Source organism: Protomyctophum bolini (assembly GCF_963924005.1).
Source record: "Protomyctophum bolini genome assembly, chromosome: 23".
Classification (NCBI taxonomy): domain Eukaryota; kingdom Metazoa; phylum Chordata; class Actinopteri; order Myctophiformes; family Myctophidae; genus Protomyctophum; species Protomyctophum bolini.
In genome coordinates this window covers 11,364,061-11,382,347 of record NC_137884.1, presented here as the reverse complement: position 1 = coordinate 11,382,347, position 18,287 = coordinate 11,364,061, and the positions used below count along the sequence as shown (strand labels likewise).

Genomic DNA, 18,287 nt, shown 5'->3' with positions numbered 1-18,287 from the left:
ATAACATGCTACGTTGCCTGTAGATGTCCCTATCATCAGATAGGCCATTTGTTAAATAGTGGCCTGAGTACTTGACCTCATCACAGACCTTAAAGGCTTAAACCATTGAATATGTATTTCAGAATTCAGAGCGAACATTTTTAACTAAAATATTGGCTTCTGGGGGGTCCCTGGAACTACATATTTTGAGATGGGGGTCCGTGGCCCAATAGAGATAATTCTGGGGGTCCTTGACATGAAAAGGGTTGAGCAAATGTTTTGATTTAGAAGCCTTTTTTTATCTACCTCAGTCCAAAATGGGTTAAGGGCAGTACCAGACAGAAAAAAGACTGGCAATGACAGTTTACAGTCTTCCATGGTTCTTATAATCATGATGTTACTCATTCTTTGCATTATAAATAATGTCCCAGTCTGAGCCATATTGAAAGCAGACCTATACTATAGGCCCCGTTCCTTTTTCCCTCTACAGCAAATGTTTCCAAAGATATTACTACAAGCTCAGTGAGCTTGTGGGAAATCTGTCCAAATTCAAGATCATGATTTAGTCAAATTCCATGCCACTCGGTTTGGGATCGGCTTCCAATGTTTGAGCGAGATATCTCCTTTTGCGGAGTGAGCCCGTCCTAAGGCTGCACCCCTCAACTAACACAGCCCTGGGGTATAGGCTACCTGGCCTGGCGGGGATCTGGCGCACCACAGAGTACTGTAGCACACGTTTCTGTTACAATTTCTGCAAACTGAAAACTGGCATACATTACCTATTTATGGTTATGGGTAATATTAATCCAAAAGCTAAGTACTATCCTGTTGAGTTGGGTAATGCAGTGGTTTCTATTAGCGGATTCTATTTTAAGCATGCAGTCATGAGTCTGTAGCCTTATGCATTTTAATTCCCCTCTGCGACCTTGATACTTTCACACATCTAAATTAAAATGTACACACATTTTCACACAGTCCCTCTCACTCTCATGCGCGCGCGCACGCACACACACACACACACACACACACACACACACACACACACACACACACACACACACACACACACACACACACACACACACACACACAGGTGCGCACAGATTATTACGCTGTTTTGCATTTGATTGTGGTTTCCTTTTGTTTGAAATATGCATATGTGAATATGCCCCCCCCATCTCTCTCCCACACACACACACACACACACACACACACACACACACACACACACACACACACAAACACACACAGGTGCGCACACAGATTATTACGATGTTTTGCATTTGATTGTGGTTTCCTTTTGTTTGAAATATGCATACACATGTGAATATGCCCCCCCATCTCTCTCTCACACACACACACACACACACACACACACACACACTACACTACACTGCACTGCACTGCACTGCACTGCACTGCACTGCACTGCACTGCACTGCACTGCACTTGCGCTACGCTGCGCTGCGCTGCACTACACTACACTACACTACACTACACTACACTACACATACAGATAATTAAACCATTTCCCATTGCCTCATCCCTTCGCCAGGGCTTTGATGCTGGGGGTCGCGGTGAGTGCAGGTATTTTTCAGCGGGAGTCTCGCGGCGCTAGTCTCTGTTAATGAGTATTCTGGTGTCGTTACGTGGCCGCCGGCCTGCGGAGCAGCAAACTTCCTCTAGAATGAAAAGATGAGTCAGTGCTGCTTATGCGGCTGCCATATGTGTTAACATTTGTTCAGTGGTGGAGAAAGTACTCCATCGTCCACTTAGGTAAAATTATCAATACTGCAATTTAGAACTACTCAATTTTGTAACCCATTTTTCACCCCTGTGTCAATTGTCTATTGATCCTGGGCTCTACACACCCTCCGCCAACCTAGTCCCCATATGTGGGGGACATGGGGAGAGCAACGCACTTGAACTCATGCTTCCTTCATGCATGAGTGTCCAAGTTGCTCCTTTACACCTGGCAGGGGGGAGTTTCCCTGATTGGGCGTAGCGCGTGGAAGGAACACGTTATTCCAACCAGTTCCTTTCCCCTCCATCAGGCGCCCCGGCTGGCCAGGGGGAGGCAGTTTAGAGACCAGGATTACTGCATGTTTTTTGTGAGGGTACCTACCCTAGGGGACACAGGGCAAAATGTATTTAAAGTTCCAAAAGTAGAAAGAACTTTTTCATTTCAGGTTTTCAAATGTATACAAATCTTTTGAAAATAGCAGATCTACAAGCTCACAATGCGTATTGTGAGCTTGTATATCGGCTATTTTCAAATGGCTAAAATCTGTATAGGACTGAAGTGGGTAATGTATGATTTGTAATAATATAATAATCCAAATCTACAAAGTCTTAGTTCGTTCTAAGACCAAGTATAGATGGTGATTAACCACTTAAGCCATGTTTTATACTGCAAGATCTTGATAAATATTTGTAACCAGGTTGTACAATACAACATTAACCCATTTTGCACTGAGGCCGATTCTAAATCCTGACCTAAGTTGTCTGAAAAAACTTTAAAAAGCTCATACAAGCTCATAGCGCGCCGCCGAGTGGCGTGCTACGAGCTTGTATAGGTCTGCTATTTTATTTTATCATGAAAATGCGGCACAAATCTTTGAATATATATTCTTTCAGAGCGAACGTTTTCTTTTAATTTCGACGTCGGGCCTAACTGGCTTATAGTTACATGCTCTGATGAAGGCTGCATAGCCGAACCGCGTTAGCGTTCCTTTTTGGTGTGTGCCAATAAAAATAGAAAAAGAACCACCGCTCATCCGCTGAAAAAACTTAAGAGAGGTGCTGGAGCCACAAAGGGAACATGAGAAAAAATAAAGGGAAGCTCCGCACACTCTGGTGTGTGCCAATAAAAATAAATGGAAATGTGAGTACCTTGTCCCCCGCTTGTTACATTTTTGGATGTGCTACCTTTTTTAATTCATATTTTTTGATGTATACTTGATTTGGGTTTGGCACTCAGCCATTGCTGATGCGCAACCTCTTTTTCTCATTTGGGTTCTGGTTACTGTCCTACTTACCATTGATAAAGCATTCATTTGGGTTCTAGTTACTGTCCTACTTACCATTGATAAAGCATTCAGTCAGTGGACACTCTCCTCTCCCCCCCATTGCCCAGCAGCATCACCTCCTACCAGACGCTGCCCAGGAACATGCCCAGCCACCGGCCCAGCATCGTGCCGCGCTACCCCGAGGGCTACCGCACGCTGCCCCGGAACAACGGCATGATGCCGCGGCCGGACAGCGTGTGCAGCGTGGCCGGCTCGCCGTACGACCGCGCCCTCCGTCCCGCCTCCACCGTCAACACCACGGCGGCGGCGGCAGGGGGCGTCGACGGCGCTACGCTCAGCACGGCGGAGAAGAGACGGTCGATGCGAGACGACACCATGTGGCAGCTGTACGAGTGGCAGCAGAGGCAGGCCTTCTCCAGGCAGAGTCTGGCTCTTCCTTCAGGTATGTCTATACAGTATATATGTGTGTGTGTGTATATATATATATATGTATATATATGAGACAAAAAAGAGACTCCTGCACATCCAAAAAGACCCGTAGGAGGTGCAAGTCTAGTTAGCAGGCAGTTAGACATCAAAAAAACATCAGAAAAACATCAGAAAAACCTTCCAAGGAAGGGACTGCACACTCCAGGGAACAGAGTCTCTGTTCCCTGGAGTTACATCATTTTATTTACGCAGCAACGTTTCAGTCGGTCAGACCTTCATCGAGCATGTTGACTAAATCTTCAGTTGAGTTTGTCGCCAAAAATGTATTTTGGCAGGCCCTGATGCCTGCGTATAACGTCTGATTTTACACTTGGTTGCGTGCTGAAAACAGCCCATCTACAAGCTACAACGCGCAGTGCGACGCGTTGTGATCTAATTGTAGATCTCTTTTCCACTTTGTTGATGTCCTTGTCATGTTGTTACCCCCCGGGGGCAGGCCAGTGAGGCCATACTGTGGCACTCCGTCCAACATAAATATGAATGTCCTTGTCATGGCTGTTATACCCACAGGGGCGGGCCACTACGGCACCCTGCCCAGCACCAAGACCATGGGCAACATATCGGAGCATGTCGCCGTGGCCCACTCCATCCCCACCTCGCCCTCCCACGGCTCGCTGGCGCTCTACAGCACCTTCTCGCCGCCGCGCCAGCAGCAGCAGCCGCCCCACAACCCCAGCGGCGGCCACTCCGAGGCCTCCTCGCCCGTCTTCAGGGGCGACGTCATGACGCTGGACCGTCGACACAGGACGCACATCGCAAAGGTATATAACCGGAGCAGGGCACATGACTCGATTCGATCGGTTGCTTTTCCGATTGATCAAGTAACCAATGAATGGATTGTAGATCGTTGTTTTATACTTAGCCGCACAATGGTGTCATGGAGAGAGAGAGAGAGAGAGAGAGAGAGAGATGATTAAAAGTTTGCTTGGAACTGAGTGGAATAGGTCAAATGAAATTGGACTGAATTGAGTTCCTTTTTAAATAAATCAAATCCAATCAGTGTGAAGTGAATGCGTGTGTGTGTTCCATCTCTGTCCTGCAGTATGGCTACCCACCTGACCGCCGGTCCATGCCAACTGGCGTCCCACCACAGACAATCACCCCACAGACCCTGCAGGGCAAGACGGTACGTGGCTCGACAGACTGCCGTTGAATGTTGAATGTAACACCTTCCCTTTGGGGGTTTTCAGTCCATTCTAATTATAATTTTGCCGAAGACAATTTGAACATGATACAAACAACGGGAAGATTAATTAATTAAATGAAGGGACTAGCTTCCATTGTTCACGCGCAAATAAAACACGAATGCAGACCCCCCCCGAACCCCCCCCCCCCCTCTCACACACACACACACACACACACACACACACACACACACACACACACGTCTCTTTCCATATGATTATGTTAGATAATTGCTCTCTCCATTTTCCTATCAGCCCATTTATTTGCTGCCGCTGTTGTTTGTCTCAGCAGCTGTTAGTCATCAACAACCCCCTTGTCGTCGTTCCATTTCACCATAGCGCAAATGAAATTGGCTTTTCTTTTCCTGCATCGTACATATACTGAGAACAACAACAGTTTGTGTTTGTTGACGTGAGAAGGGTTTTGGGATCCCTTTCGGATTTTTAAAAAAACTATTCTGATCCCTTAACGACTTCTACATAAAAAAAATGTAGGAATGCAAATGCAATGTCAACGTAATATAGTAACACATGGATAAACACAAATTCAATACAGTATTGATTGCATACATATTATTGTAGCGGTTCTCGAAGTGAGGTCACGGGACCCTCTGGGCTACCTGGGGGGTCCAAGTGGATCCTTAGAGGTGTGTGACTTTGAAAGTGTACAAATGGAACCAAATGTATCCTTACAGGTCCATATTTGTACACACTCAGAGTTATGGTGGTCCTTGAAAGAAATAAAAAATGTTTGAGAACCACTAGTGCAATAGGCTCTATCTATATGCATATAACCGCGAAGCCAGCCATCCAAAGTTTGAGAGGGCCCTGTGATGTCATAACATACTTTTTATTTGTATTTTTTCTATTTGGTCATTAACCGATTTTGGGGCGGGAACCCCTTTTGGTGTTAGCATTATGTTATGCTTTAGCTATTGAAAAATAGCAGATCTACAAGCTCATAACGCGCCACCGAGTGGCGCGCTACGAGCTTGTAGGTCTGCTCTTTTTGAAAAATCGAAGAACGACTGACATAGAAACATAGCTTTTTCAGAAAACTGTCAGGATGTAGAAGACATTTTTAGAATCTGATCTCGGGTCAAAATGGGTTAAGGTCCACAGAATGAGAGGTCTGCTCTGCCGGTAATATTGCGAAAAAAAAGTTATAGCCATTTTTATATAACCCACCATAGACAACCGATATAAGGCAAAATGTCATCTGCAGTCTCTGCAGGGCCAGACGGTTCGTGGCTCTACAAACTCCACTCTGTTGAATGTAACCCTTCCGTTTTGGGGTTTTCAGTCAATTCTAATTACAATTTTGCTGAAGACAATTTGAACATCATACAAACAACGGGAAGATTAATTAATTAAATGAAAGGACTTGCTTCCATTGTTAACGCGCAAATAAAACACGAATGCAGACCCCCCCCCCCACACACACACACACACACACACACACACACACGTCTCTTTCCATATGATTATGTTAGATAATTGCTCTCTCCATTTTCCTATCAGCCCATTTATTTGCTGCCGCTGTTGTTTGTCTCAGCAGCTGTTAGTCATCAACAACCCCCTTGTCCTCGTTCCATTTCACCAGAGCGCATTAATGAAATTGGCTTTGCTTTTCCTGCATCGTACATATACTGAGACCAAGTAGCATGTGACATGTCATTGTCAAACACGATTCTGAATCCATTCCAAGCATTAGTTTTGCACGAAAAACACTACTTGGCCTAAATTCGGCCATATCCACTTGACCTCACATTTGTGATTTCGGCTATGGCCGTTTTTAGGAGTGTTTTTCGTGCAAAACTAATGCTTGGAATGGATTCAGAATCATGAACCCCTAGTTTGACATGTCACATGCTACCTAAAGTATGATGAAATGTTGCCTTATATTGGTTGTCTATGCTATGGTGTGGTATACAAAAATGACCATAACTTTTTTTTTGCGATGTTTCCGGCAGAGCAGACCTCCCATTCTGTGGACCTTATTAATGACCAAGTGAATAGAAAAAACACAAATAAAAAGTATGTCGTGACATCACGGGTTAATCCTTAACCGTTGAGCTTTTGGGCCTGTGGCTCCCCGGCTAACACAGAATAACATAATACTTCCGGGCTCCTTCCCTACTTTCTTTTACTGTTACGGTTGATACCAAATTAAGGCTCTGTTCCATTTAGTGTACAAACGTTTTAATTTCAAGGACCCCCATAACTTGTAGATTATACAAATGGATAAGGGCCATTTGGAACCCACTCAAGGACACTTTGAGACACACTGGGGTGGCAGAGTGTTTCCAGTGAGCCAACACGCACACTAGCAGCACCCTGATTCCGTTTGACCAGAATGGAACAGAGCCTTCATTAGTATCATCGGTAACACCTGTGAAGGAACGTATGCATATAGAGCCTGTTGTATAGCAGACGTGTGAAGTCCACACATAACTGTACCAGCTCTGACAAGTGTGACACCGGTTCCCGGAAAACGGTTCCAAAATGTGAACCATTTCCTGGGGTTCCTCACAATGTTGGATCCGGTTCCTTTCCTGTTCCATCCTGGTTTTCCGGATCGCGACGCTAACGGTGAGACTGTGTTGGCGGCTCTTTCTTATGTCCTGTGTGTGTCGCTGTGATGATGTGAGCAGCCCGAGGAGCTGACCCTTCTGCTGATTAAGCTCCGGCGGCAGCAGGCCGAGCTCAACAGCATCCGGGAGCACACTGTAGCCCAGCTAATGACCCTGGGAATGGAGGGGCCCAACCCCAAGGTAGCAAACCCACACATAGCACTGCCCCGCGGCGGGGGGGGGTGGGGTGCATCCGACATACTAACAATCCGACAGGCATTGGTTCCGACACACTGACTATACCCCAAAACTCAAACCCTAAACCTTTATAACCTCACAGGAAGCCACGGGTTAGTTGTAACCTGCCACACATGTCTGGAGCCACGGGTTAGTTGTAACCTGCCACGCATGTCTGGAGCGACGGTGTTGTCGGACTAATGCCTGTCGGACTGTTGGTGTGTCTAACCAACGTATGCACCCCGCGGAAGGGAGCGCCGCGGGGCGTGCTTATATGTGTCAGTGTGTATGTGTCTTTGGTTTTGTGTGCAACGCCTGCTCGCACGTGTGTGTGTGTGTGTGTGTGTGTGTGTGTGTGTGTGTGTGCGTGTGCGTGTGTGTGTGTGTGCGCGTGCGTGCGCAGCCACAAGCTTGTCTGGCATTAGCCGTGGGTTGATGGATGGAACGCGGATGGGTGGGTGTGCTCGTTGGAGGTGTGTGTTGTACGTGTGGGCACGCTGGTGATGAATCACTTCGCAGTGGGTGTGGACTGTGTGTGTGTGTGTGTGTGTGTGTGTGCGTGTGCGCGCGCGTGTGCATGTACCTTTGCACTACGTCCATCCCCAGCCTGAGGTGTGTGCGGTTGCGGCGAGCATGCATCCCAGTGGATGCACTGTGTGTTTGCTGCTCATATCTGCTTCTCCCAGTCAACCCCCTGCACCTTGAATTAATGGCCTGAGCCCCGACGCAGCGGTGGGCTTCGCTTGTTTTTATGTGACCCAGATCCGTTCATAAATGAAGATCATTAAGATTACATTTTACAATCCAGCGATAAAGACAAATCAAAGAGTACATGTTGCATGATGCATTACAGGTTTGGAAATTATATTTGTGTGGCATTCAGGATTCCAGTATTTCTACTGTACAGCTTTTTTGGTGCAGTACTGCATGAATGTCACATTGCTCGCTTGCTGCCTCCCAATTCATGTAACGTTTTTTTGGGGTTTACTTTCAAGAAAGAGGGAAGTTAGAGTATGTGGTTTGGTGTGTGGAATCTTAACCAATGCCATATTATGATTTTGCATGAGGCTTATTCTCCTAGTGTTGCTGTGATTAAATATTTGACATTCGGAGACACAATCGGCAAGTGATTAATTGAGTTATGCACCTGTGTGCATGGTGTTGCCTCCCTTTATATCCTTCGCTCTCACACCAGCCTCTCTCTTTCCCTTTAACCCCTTTCCTCTCGTTTTCTCCTATTTTAACCACTTAAGCCCCGTTTCATACATTAAAATGAAAAAACAAAGCGAAAATAGCTGAGCTACAAGCTCACAGTCACACTCAGTCACTTCTTGAAGCGACGTGCTATAGCTGGCAGGTCAGCTGTTTTCGCTATCGTTCGGCGAATTTGTACGACAATAATAATAACACACCCAAAATAGGGACACCGGGGTTAAAGTGGTTAGCCTCTTCCCTCCTCACTTCCCTTTCTGCTTCGGTCTTTCGCCACCTCCACATCTCTGACGTGTTCTCTCCTTCCTTTGTGCACCTTCCTGTAGACTGAGGTTCTTTCGCATCACCTCCAGAGGAACCTTGTTTACCTGGACAGCCAGGTGAGATTCTCTCTAAAATACTGTTTTCCCTGTTTGTATCCCTATAATATAATAAGGTTCCTGACCCTTTCTGTCTCACGGCCCACTTGGAAATGGCAAAAGTGTTCGTGGCCCACATGTTGAGAATCGCTGCCCTATACTGCTTCCAAAGGCCGCAATCTAAACGAAACGTTGGAACTTCCGAAGAGTCCGTTATCGTTCTCACTTCCCAGAAGTGAACGATATTCCACTGTATTTGTCGTCGCCTGTTGTTTTGTTACTGAGGGCTATTTGTTCATCACATAACCATAGCATAGCCCATACTGTATAGGGTTTTCACAGTCCACCGCAATTTTTACTTGCACCGATTGGATCTGCTACTGCTGTATTAGCCACGGGGCTGATAACAGTTATCGACCCTTGGTGCTGATGTGCATTATCGCCCTCACACAGAAAGGCTGGGTGTGTGATTAAATCATGTAGGTGAGCCTGTGCCACTGATATTATTTACAATATACTGTGTTATTACACACAAGATCAGTCAGAATCCCAAAATCCAGTGGCAAAGGGATTTTACATGTACCACTACCAGCTGGATCACACAGCAATCTGTCCGCACCCTCACCCCTCCAAGATTATAGCGCACACACCCCAGTAAGCTTGGCTCAGCCACTTTAGATACTTTGTGTTTAGCACTTGCCTGGGAACGGCCTCAACCCCTGAATACTGTCAGTGCCATGTGAGTTCTGTTGAATATACACAGTATAGCCTTTTTGTTATCTGGGGGGTGAAATGTGACATTTTCACTGAATCCAGAGAGATTGAAAAGTCCCCAGACCCCTCTTAGTGCTGCATTTTTCTTCATATAATACTGATTGTTTCTCATCTTTTCATGTTTATTTCCATTTAAAAAGACGTACAGTCACTATGCTTGTTCCTTTCCTCCACTGCCGAGGCTCTCTCCAGTCATTGGGTTGTTGTAGTCTCAACTTCTGCCGTGCTTTAGTTAGTCTACAGTCATCGGTTTGACAGAAAGGCATTCAGATTCACACTCGTTCCAGCCTACAGTGGAACAGAATCTGGCCTCATTGTGCATGGCCATGCATCATGTAAAGATGGTTCCTCTTGTGTCTGCATTTCTAATAATCCGCTTATGTACAGTTCAATGAAAGTTACAGTATGTAATAATGAACTGCATAGTGTATGCTAACTACATGCATGCTGTTGTGGGTAATAAAGCCAAATGTCCCTTAAGGCGAACTCTACTTACAGTATTATGCAGTGTTGCATGTATTCTGGGCATATATAGTGTCAGATCCTTGTATAATTATTACACACAGGGCCAACATACTGCTGATACAGGTGAAAATGACACTGACTTAATTTAGTTAATCTAATATGTTTGTCTTTATTTATGAATTGTATTATCTGTATGGTAATGTTAATACAATATACATTATACAATTGGGGTATTTTAAGTTGTATTGGTCTCCCTGCTATTCTGTTGAGACATTTAGTGTGTCTAGGTTGGACACGCATTTCAAACATTCAATTTCTCCCCAGAGCAAGCAGGCAGGCTCTATTAGCTCCTTGGTAAAATATGTCAGCACTTGTGCAGGAGGTTCAAATCCGGGGCAGACACGACAGTCACAGAGGATAGCTTTACGCTCATTAATGTTAATTGGGCACAGCCGAGCCGGATGCAGCGGAGGTTTTCTGTCCCACTGATGGGAAAACCTGCTGCTCTGATTATGCGTAGCGACAGAACTCCGTGTGCAGAGGGCAGAAAGTTTCATGGAAGATAAATCCGTTTTGACGGTGTGCTCAGCAAAGCACACAGACTGGTTCAGACCCGTGATGCAATGGCTGGCGTCAGCAGGCTCCTGCCTGCCAGTGTTGGAAAAAGTACTTACATTTTTACTGCAATGTAGAACTACTCCGTTACGAATAAAAGTCTGGATTTTTTTTTTCTTGAGTAAGTAAGTATCAGCATAAAAATTTACTTAAAGTACCAAAAGTAAAAGTGTACACATTATGCAGAAGGTCTCATTTCAACTTTACAATAGCCAATCTACTAGATCACAATGTGTCGCATCGTGACGCATTGTGAGCTTGTAGATCTGCTATTTTCTTTTCTTTCTTTTTTTTAAAGATATTTTTAGGCATTTTCTTTTTCCCGTTAAGCCACCCAGGCCAATAGATATTAGTAATTTAAATTGTAAATACTCAAGGAAAGTACAAATCCCTCAAAATGGTACGTAAGTACAGTACTTACAGTAAGTAAATGTCTTCGTTACGTTCCACTGCCTGCCTGAGTTGACACTCTAATGCTACCGGTAGAAGTTGTGTGTCTTCCTGCATGCCAAAGTCGGGTTCCTGTTAAAAATGGACGGCGTCATCCCTCGCGGTCTGCAGTGTAATGGCGAGTAAATAAGACAGCTTAAAGGCTATATACCCTAATCCTAGAAGGCATCTAAATGGGCTGTTTATTTTTGGACCGGAGGTTAGAATCCCAATGCATTATTCAGTGTGGATGAGCGAACGGCTGAGAAACAGACAGATTAAGCTCAGTTCATGCGAGCATACATGCCACACGTTGTCGGCTTATAGGGCGGTTCGTGTCGGCATAAAGTGACAAGAATTGAAAGGCTTTTTTCACTTGAACCAAGAAACCAAGACGTTTCGACAAGTAACTGCCGTCTTCAGTATTTCACTGTAACACAATTCTGTTGGGCGCACTCTGGCTTTTGTGTACGTGGGTTCAAGTTAAGTTTGAAGTTCAATGGGTTTATAATAGGAAGGGGGGCATGCCTGATTAAATGAATATTAAATATCTAAATATTAAATCAAGGAACTTTAAAAAAAAGTTCCTGGGGTATTCACAAAAGCCTGGGTGGCCAAGTGTTTAAAAGTGAAATACCCCTTGAAAAAGGAGAGGTCCAATGCAAAACGGTTTAGCGAGGCTTTTTCCATCTAATTGTGATTAACATTTTATGTTTTTATTTGTAATCTCCAAAGACTTGTTCCAGGAATTGATTATACCAAAGTGAATTGATAAAGCGTGGGTATTTATTAATTTATTTATTTGGGTATAGAACGTAGCTCAATCATGCAGAGCTTTGGCAGCTTGAAAAATGCATTCCGTTCTTGCGGGTTAACCGTCGGATATTGCCATTCCTTTTATCAACAGGACCATCTGTCATTTTGACAATAGAAGCCACTCTTATCAAGATTGATTCTCCGTAGAGGGGCATCCCTTTGATATGCTGCATTTAAAGTTAATCTTTTAGTAGCCATTTGGACATCGGTGGACCTCCCCTAAATGCTGACTCTGAGTTTCCCCTTGGTTCTTTTCATGATGGATGAGTTCGGTAATCATTATTAATAGGCATTCATTATACTTGAAACAGAGATGGATTGCTTTTATTTTCGACCCTGTTGAAAGGGATACAAATTTGCTTTACATGTGTGTTTACAAATCCATGAAAGTCATAAACTGCAGTAAAATCTTAGTATTAATGTAACTCAGAGAGACTGAGGTAAATTAAATGAGCACTTCACCCATTCTCAATCATATCTCGAATCTTCTTTTGTATGATTGGTTCTCATTAATGCTCATAAGATGCCACAATTTGTAGTCTAGTCACTCTAGTGTTTCATTGGTGGGCTAGCAGTTCATAATCATCATCGCCAAGGACTCCAAGCTAACTACAGCCTTTCTGTTCCTGGAAAGTTAGCATGGTGAAATAGAAGGCATTATTCTTGCAATAATAAAAGACACAAAACGTTTGAAATCTTGTTTTAAATGACCAAACCTGACTACTAATGTCACTGGTAGGCTAGGTTTCTGAAATGTCCTCAGCCCTCGATACTCTGAGACAAACGATTGCATCTTAGAATGAGCAGTATCTATATCGAGGACCAATTGTGTGAAGATTGGTTGAAAATGGTTGACATGTGCATATAGAACAAGGTAGAATGTCAAAGAGTCCAGGGCACATCGTTGTCATGTCCTAATTAGCTTCAGCCTACACCTTTTTTGGTAATAACAATGTATCTTTATTTATAACACTAGTCCATTTGACATAATGAGGTGTCCAAGATGCTGGAAACAGGGGAACGGGGAGAAGCGTAATGCTTATCGAGCCCTGTTTAAATTAAATTAAATTGTTAGTGTTTACGACATAACTTGAATTAAATTGTCTCAGTGTCACAGTGTTTATATAGCACACTCCAAGTAAACAACATTTTCATTTATTTCTTTACACACACAGACACAGCATAGCCTCCCAGGCTCCCACACACACACATGACCCTCTATCTCACGCGCACTCACGGCCTCTCTCTTTCTCTCATGTGAGAGTCAGGATAGCGAAGAGCCATACGGAGCTGGAAGTATGATAATTACAGTTTCTTGTTGTAAATGTAAATTGTATTTTTTTGTCATGTTTCCCTGCCCTGAGAGGGAGTCAGGGACTCCGCTCAACAAAGCATGGGGTTTAACCCATTCTGAACGGAAACCCATTTTGGTGTTAGCATCATGTTATGCTTTAGCTATTGAAAAATAGCAGATCTACAAGCTCATAGCGCGCCACCGAGTGGCGCGCTACGAGCTTGTAGGTCTGCTATTTTTGAACGACTGACATTTTTAGAATCTGATCTCGGGTCAGAATGGGTTAATCAGACCAGTGTGTGTCCAGTGGAAACCTCGTATGAATCTGATCTCAGGTCAGAATGGGTTAAGCAGGTATATAGCGGTCTCCACTGTGTTACCATAGCTCTGTGTCCTCTTTTCCTTGGCGCTCCGCCAGACGAAGGAGAATGAGCCCCTAATCTTCATGATTCACACTATGATCGAGAACTCGGCGCCACGGCCGCAACTCTACCAGCAAGTAAGGTCCCGGGGGCCGGGGTGGTCACCCATGGCCGGGGTGGTCTCCCATTCAGCTTCCCATACAGTCTGTCCTGGATTCTTCCATCGAACACCTTGACCTGATGAAATCACTTTCATTAATATATCTTTGAGCTGAAGATTTAAAAAGCTGGTGTCCTTATTTTTGGCAATATACATATGTTTATAATTTACTTTTCCGTGCGACACCATCATCCAACAAAGTATACCAATGGCAGCCCAATGACCAAATTTGTTCACACATCGGTCATAAGTGGTTAAAACAACCCAAATTACTGTCTATATTGAGGAAAATGGCCAAATCAAAGCAGAAAAGCTTTGAGCAAGTGTAGTTGGAGTCGACTGCATGTGAAGCTGAATCAAGCCCCGTCCCCAGTCCTGGGAGGGGGGGGGGGGTCTATCTGCACCCCCCCCACCCCCCTGTACCCTACCACCACCACTGTGCCACCTCATCATCAACACCTCTCGTTTCATCACCACCTTGGATGCAGTCAGCCGCTTCCCCCGGTGTCATCACAACATGCTCTCAACGTGTTCCAACCCATTAAGACGTGAAGCGTGAAAAATTATATATTTTTGGCCGCCGACCCTCATCTCAAAATATGTTGTTCCAGGGACACACCCCCCCCCCCCCCCCCCAAGCAAAGATTTGAGTTGTGTTAAAATAATTTATAACGATTTTCATTTTTCACAGCTTTTCACAATAAAAAAAAAGAAATAGCAGCTCTACAAGCTCATAGTGCGGCCCAAGGTGACGCACTGTGAGCTATGCTATGCTGTGAGCTGCTATTTTTTAATAGCCAAAGCATAAAATAATGCTTTTTTTTGTTGCTAAGATGACACGGATGCTTTCCCGGTCTTAATGGGTTATTTTGCAGTCGTGGAAGAAGTACTCTGATTGTTTTTTTTTTTTACTTGAGTAAAAGTAGCAATAGCTATAATTTAAAATGCAAAAGAAGTGTTTGAATCAAAATGTTCTTACAATTCTATTTTTTTCCAAATTTGTCAAACCTTCTGGAAAGTAGCAGATTACGAGATAGTTCGGCTATTTGAATATCTGAACTATTCAATAGAGCTAAGTGGTTAATGTATGGTTTAATTAACTCAATGTAAAGTAACTTCTAAATAAAAATGTCAAATAATTTGTAGTGGAGTACAATGTACAATATGTATCTATCTCTGAGAAGTTGGTGGAGTTTAAGTACAAGTATTGACAAATAGAAATGCTCATGTAAAGTAAAAGTACCTTACATTGTACTCAAGTAATTGTACTCGGTAAATACACTCCACCACTGTTAATTTGCGTTGTTATTGTAGTAGTTGGTGTTTCTGTACATTCCATTGCTTCTTGTTGGAAGTGACCTGGAATGTGCATGGCTTGTGACATAATGCCATGATTATCTCCCATCATCGTCACTTGTCACCTTTTGGTGGGTTTCACACTGTAAACGTCCTGTAGTGTACACAGTTCAGTGTCCACTGTAACCACTCCAGTGGTTATTTAAAGCTAAATGACACTTTGGTAGAGGTTTGGGTTGTTTGGGTAGACACACACATAAACACCAATAAGTATAGCTTTGATTAGAAATTGATATTCAGAAATGGTCTCATCGTTGACTTAACATTGCATAAACAGGCAAACAAAGCAAATTCAAACATTACAAATCTTGATACAGCAATTGGAAAATCTGGCTTTTGTGTGTTACTGTACATAATTAAAAGACGGGAGTGACTTAATTTTGGAATATATGTTTCTAATCAACGGAGCTAACCATTGACCAATATTACAACACGAACCTCTAACCCAAGTGTCATTTTGTTGTAACTTTGAGAGAGTACAAATGTAGCCAAATGACATTTATACGCTCAGTTACACCTGGATACACACGCTCAGATTTATTCCAGTTGGATGTCATTGTTTCCATCAGCCCAGTGAATGCACTTTGTCCTCCACTGATTGTCTTGTTTTTAGACAGTTTGTCTGCTCTTCATGCTTCAAATCATAGAAATCTGTCTTTTTTTAATTGAATGTTCCTCTGTATTGACCGTTTTGAGAGTTCATCACTCACGCCGCCACATTTTCCCGGAGCATATAAACCTAATCAGGATGAGTGTAAAATAACTCGACCGGGGGGGACTTGTCCTAGCCTCGCATAGCCAGCCTTCATCTGCCTTTGCAATGCATATTGGCTATTGCCCCGGGCAGATTAAGTCTGGCCCCTCTCAATTGAGGGAGGACTTCACGGCCAAAGTGTTGACGAGCCAAACAGATTTGTCTGGAACCAGGCTATAACCAACCAAGGCCCCAGTGTGCAAATATGGGGCGGGGACATTGCAGGAGAGATATCTAGTGCCGAGATGGACGAGACTATAATATCCACACAGTGATACAGTATTGCCACGCAAGGCTAGACTTGTCCTACAGCCGTGAGGATTTTTTATCAGCTGTGGGAGGTCTTCAAATACACCAGACACATTTTGTAATTCAGATGTCAAAAGAGATGTGCGTGCAACCGTGCATGCATGAGTGCGAGAGAGAAAGATTACAATTTACAATTTACAATTTAGGCATTTAGCAGACGCTCTTAATCCAGAGCGACTTACATTAAGCAAGAACAAAAGCATGGGAATACATCACATAAAAACATTCATCATGAAACATGCGTAAGCTAAGAAAGTAACAGTGGAATATCTATATAATGAAATTTATAAGTATAAACTTTACATATATACTACTATGCTATACATATGTACTATGGCGTGCTATGACTATATACAATGCAATTCTAGTGCTGTCTACATAACATGCTATAAGTCTGTTTCAAATGCTATCTAAGTCTACAGAAGTGCTATCTAGGGTAGAGTAAGTGCAAGGATCAATCTATGATTTATTTCAGTTTACTTCAGTTTTGCTGTCGAGACAGTCTTGAGAGGAGAGGAGAGGAGAGGAGAGGAGAGGAGAGGAGAGGAGAGTAGAGTAAGATTATTACTAAGGAGGAGGATAAGGCCGTAGCCAGTCGGTCAATAGCATTGTCTGACCATACCCATTTCCATGAAACCTTGAAACCTTTCTGGTAGAGATATGGAAGTTAACTTTAAATGGTAAATGGGGCAGTATAAAACAACTTGTTTTGTTTTCAAAGAAGGTGTTGATTTTCCCTTCCTAAAATAATATATCAGCTATCTTGTCCTCAGACTACCTGTGACTACCGGCGACCCAATGGGAACCGTTCCATATTATCCATCCTGTGCACTGAATGTATCAGCAACGCATATTGTGTTATTGTGTCGCCCCCTGCAGTTCAATGTGTGACGGTGTGCGTGTGTCTTTCAGGTCAGCCCGGAGGACTACAGGGAGGGCTCCGCCTCCTTCCCAGCCCAGCGCACAGAGGAGGTCGACGTGGATGTAAGACCACTGAGACCAGTGTTCATTTTGACAGCCAAATGTTGATTTAGTTTTAGTCATATTATAGTCTTCTGAATACAATTTCTCCATTTGTTTGAGTCTAGTTTTATCTACAGTTGGTTTGTGTGGGGGATAAAACATATTTTGGTAGGCCTTGATGGAGTCACAAATGCCTGATTTTACACTTATGTGAACTTAGATTGCATGCTGAAAGTAGCCGGTCGGATGCGACGTGCTTGATCTGGATCTGCTATTTTCGCAACCAAACATAAAATGACGCGCGCGCGCGCACACACACACACACACACACACACGCACACGCACACGCACACGCACACGCACACGCACACACACTCATTCATGATTTGTGTGTGTGCGTGTGCATTTCAGACCAAGCTGAGCAGACTGTGTGAGCAGGACAAGGCAGTGAGGATGCAGGAAGAGAAACTACAGCAGCTACACAGAGAGAAGGTACAGGCCGCTCGCCCATTCTCTCTCTCTCTCTCTCTCTCTCTCTCTCTACTACTACTTCTGATACTCTTGTCTTTTATGCTGAGGAGTCACAACGTGTAATTAGTCCTAGTGTAACGTGTCCATGTGTGATTAATCATACCTCTGCATGGGTGAGCCTGTATTGTACTGCAGGTCTGCTCTTCTGGGGTGTGTGTGTGTGTGTGTGTGTGTATACGTGCGCGAATATAACACTGAAACATTTCAGATGACTCAGATATGACAGAAGCTAAATGGAATTTCGTTCAAAAGCAGAGGCGCAACACTGACCGCCGAAAAATCCGTCCCCCCCGTCCCCCCCACCACCCTAGGGGAGGGGGGGATGGGGGGGTCTAACCACCAAAACGTGGGGTTATGGTTCGGGTCGGATTACAGAGAGGTTGTTCCAGTGACTCAA

The 18,287-nt window shown here is 44.0% G+C and overlaps 1 protein-coding gene across 14 annotated transcripts in view; it reads left to right on the top strand.

Annotated features, from left to right (window-relative positions):
* Positions 1–18,287, top strand: part of LOC308310954 (pleckstrin homology domain-containing family A member 5-like) — a 211,900-nt gene that overhangs the window by 171,761 nt on the left and 21,852 nt on the right. For 9 of the 14 annotated variants that reach the window (XM_080757431.1, XM_080757430.1, XM_080757428.1 and 6 more), the window contains 7 exons: positions 3,116–3,450; positions 4,008–4,258; positions 4,540–4,623; positions 7,336–7,455; positions 9,030–9,083; positions 17,309–17,380; positions 17,771–17,851. In XM_080757431.1, coding sequence (XP_080613557.1) covers positions 3,116–3,450; positions 4,008–4,258; positions 4,540–4,623; positions 7,336–7,455; positions 9,030–9,083; positions 17,309–17,380; positions 17,771–17,851 — 997 coding nt within the window. The remainder of the gene's footprint in view (positions 1–3,115; positions 3,451–4,007; positions 4,259–4,539; positions 4,624–7,335; positions 7,456–9,029; positions 9,084–17,308; positions 17,381–17,770; positions 17,852–18,287) is intronic. The other 5 variants (XM_080757426.1, XM_080757425.1, XM_080757427.1 and 2 more) reach the window with 3 other exon arrangements.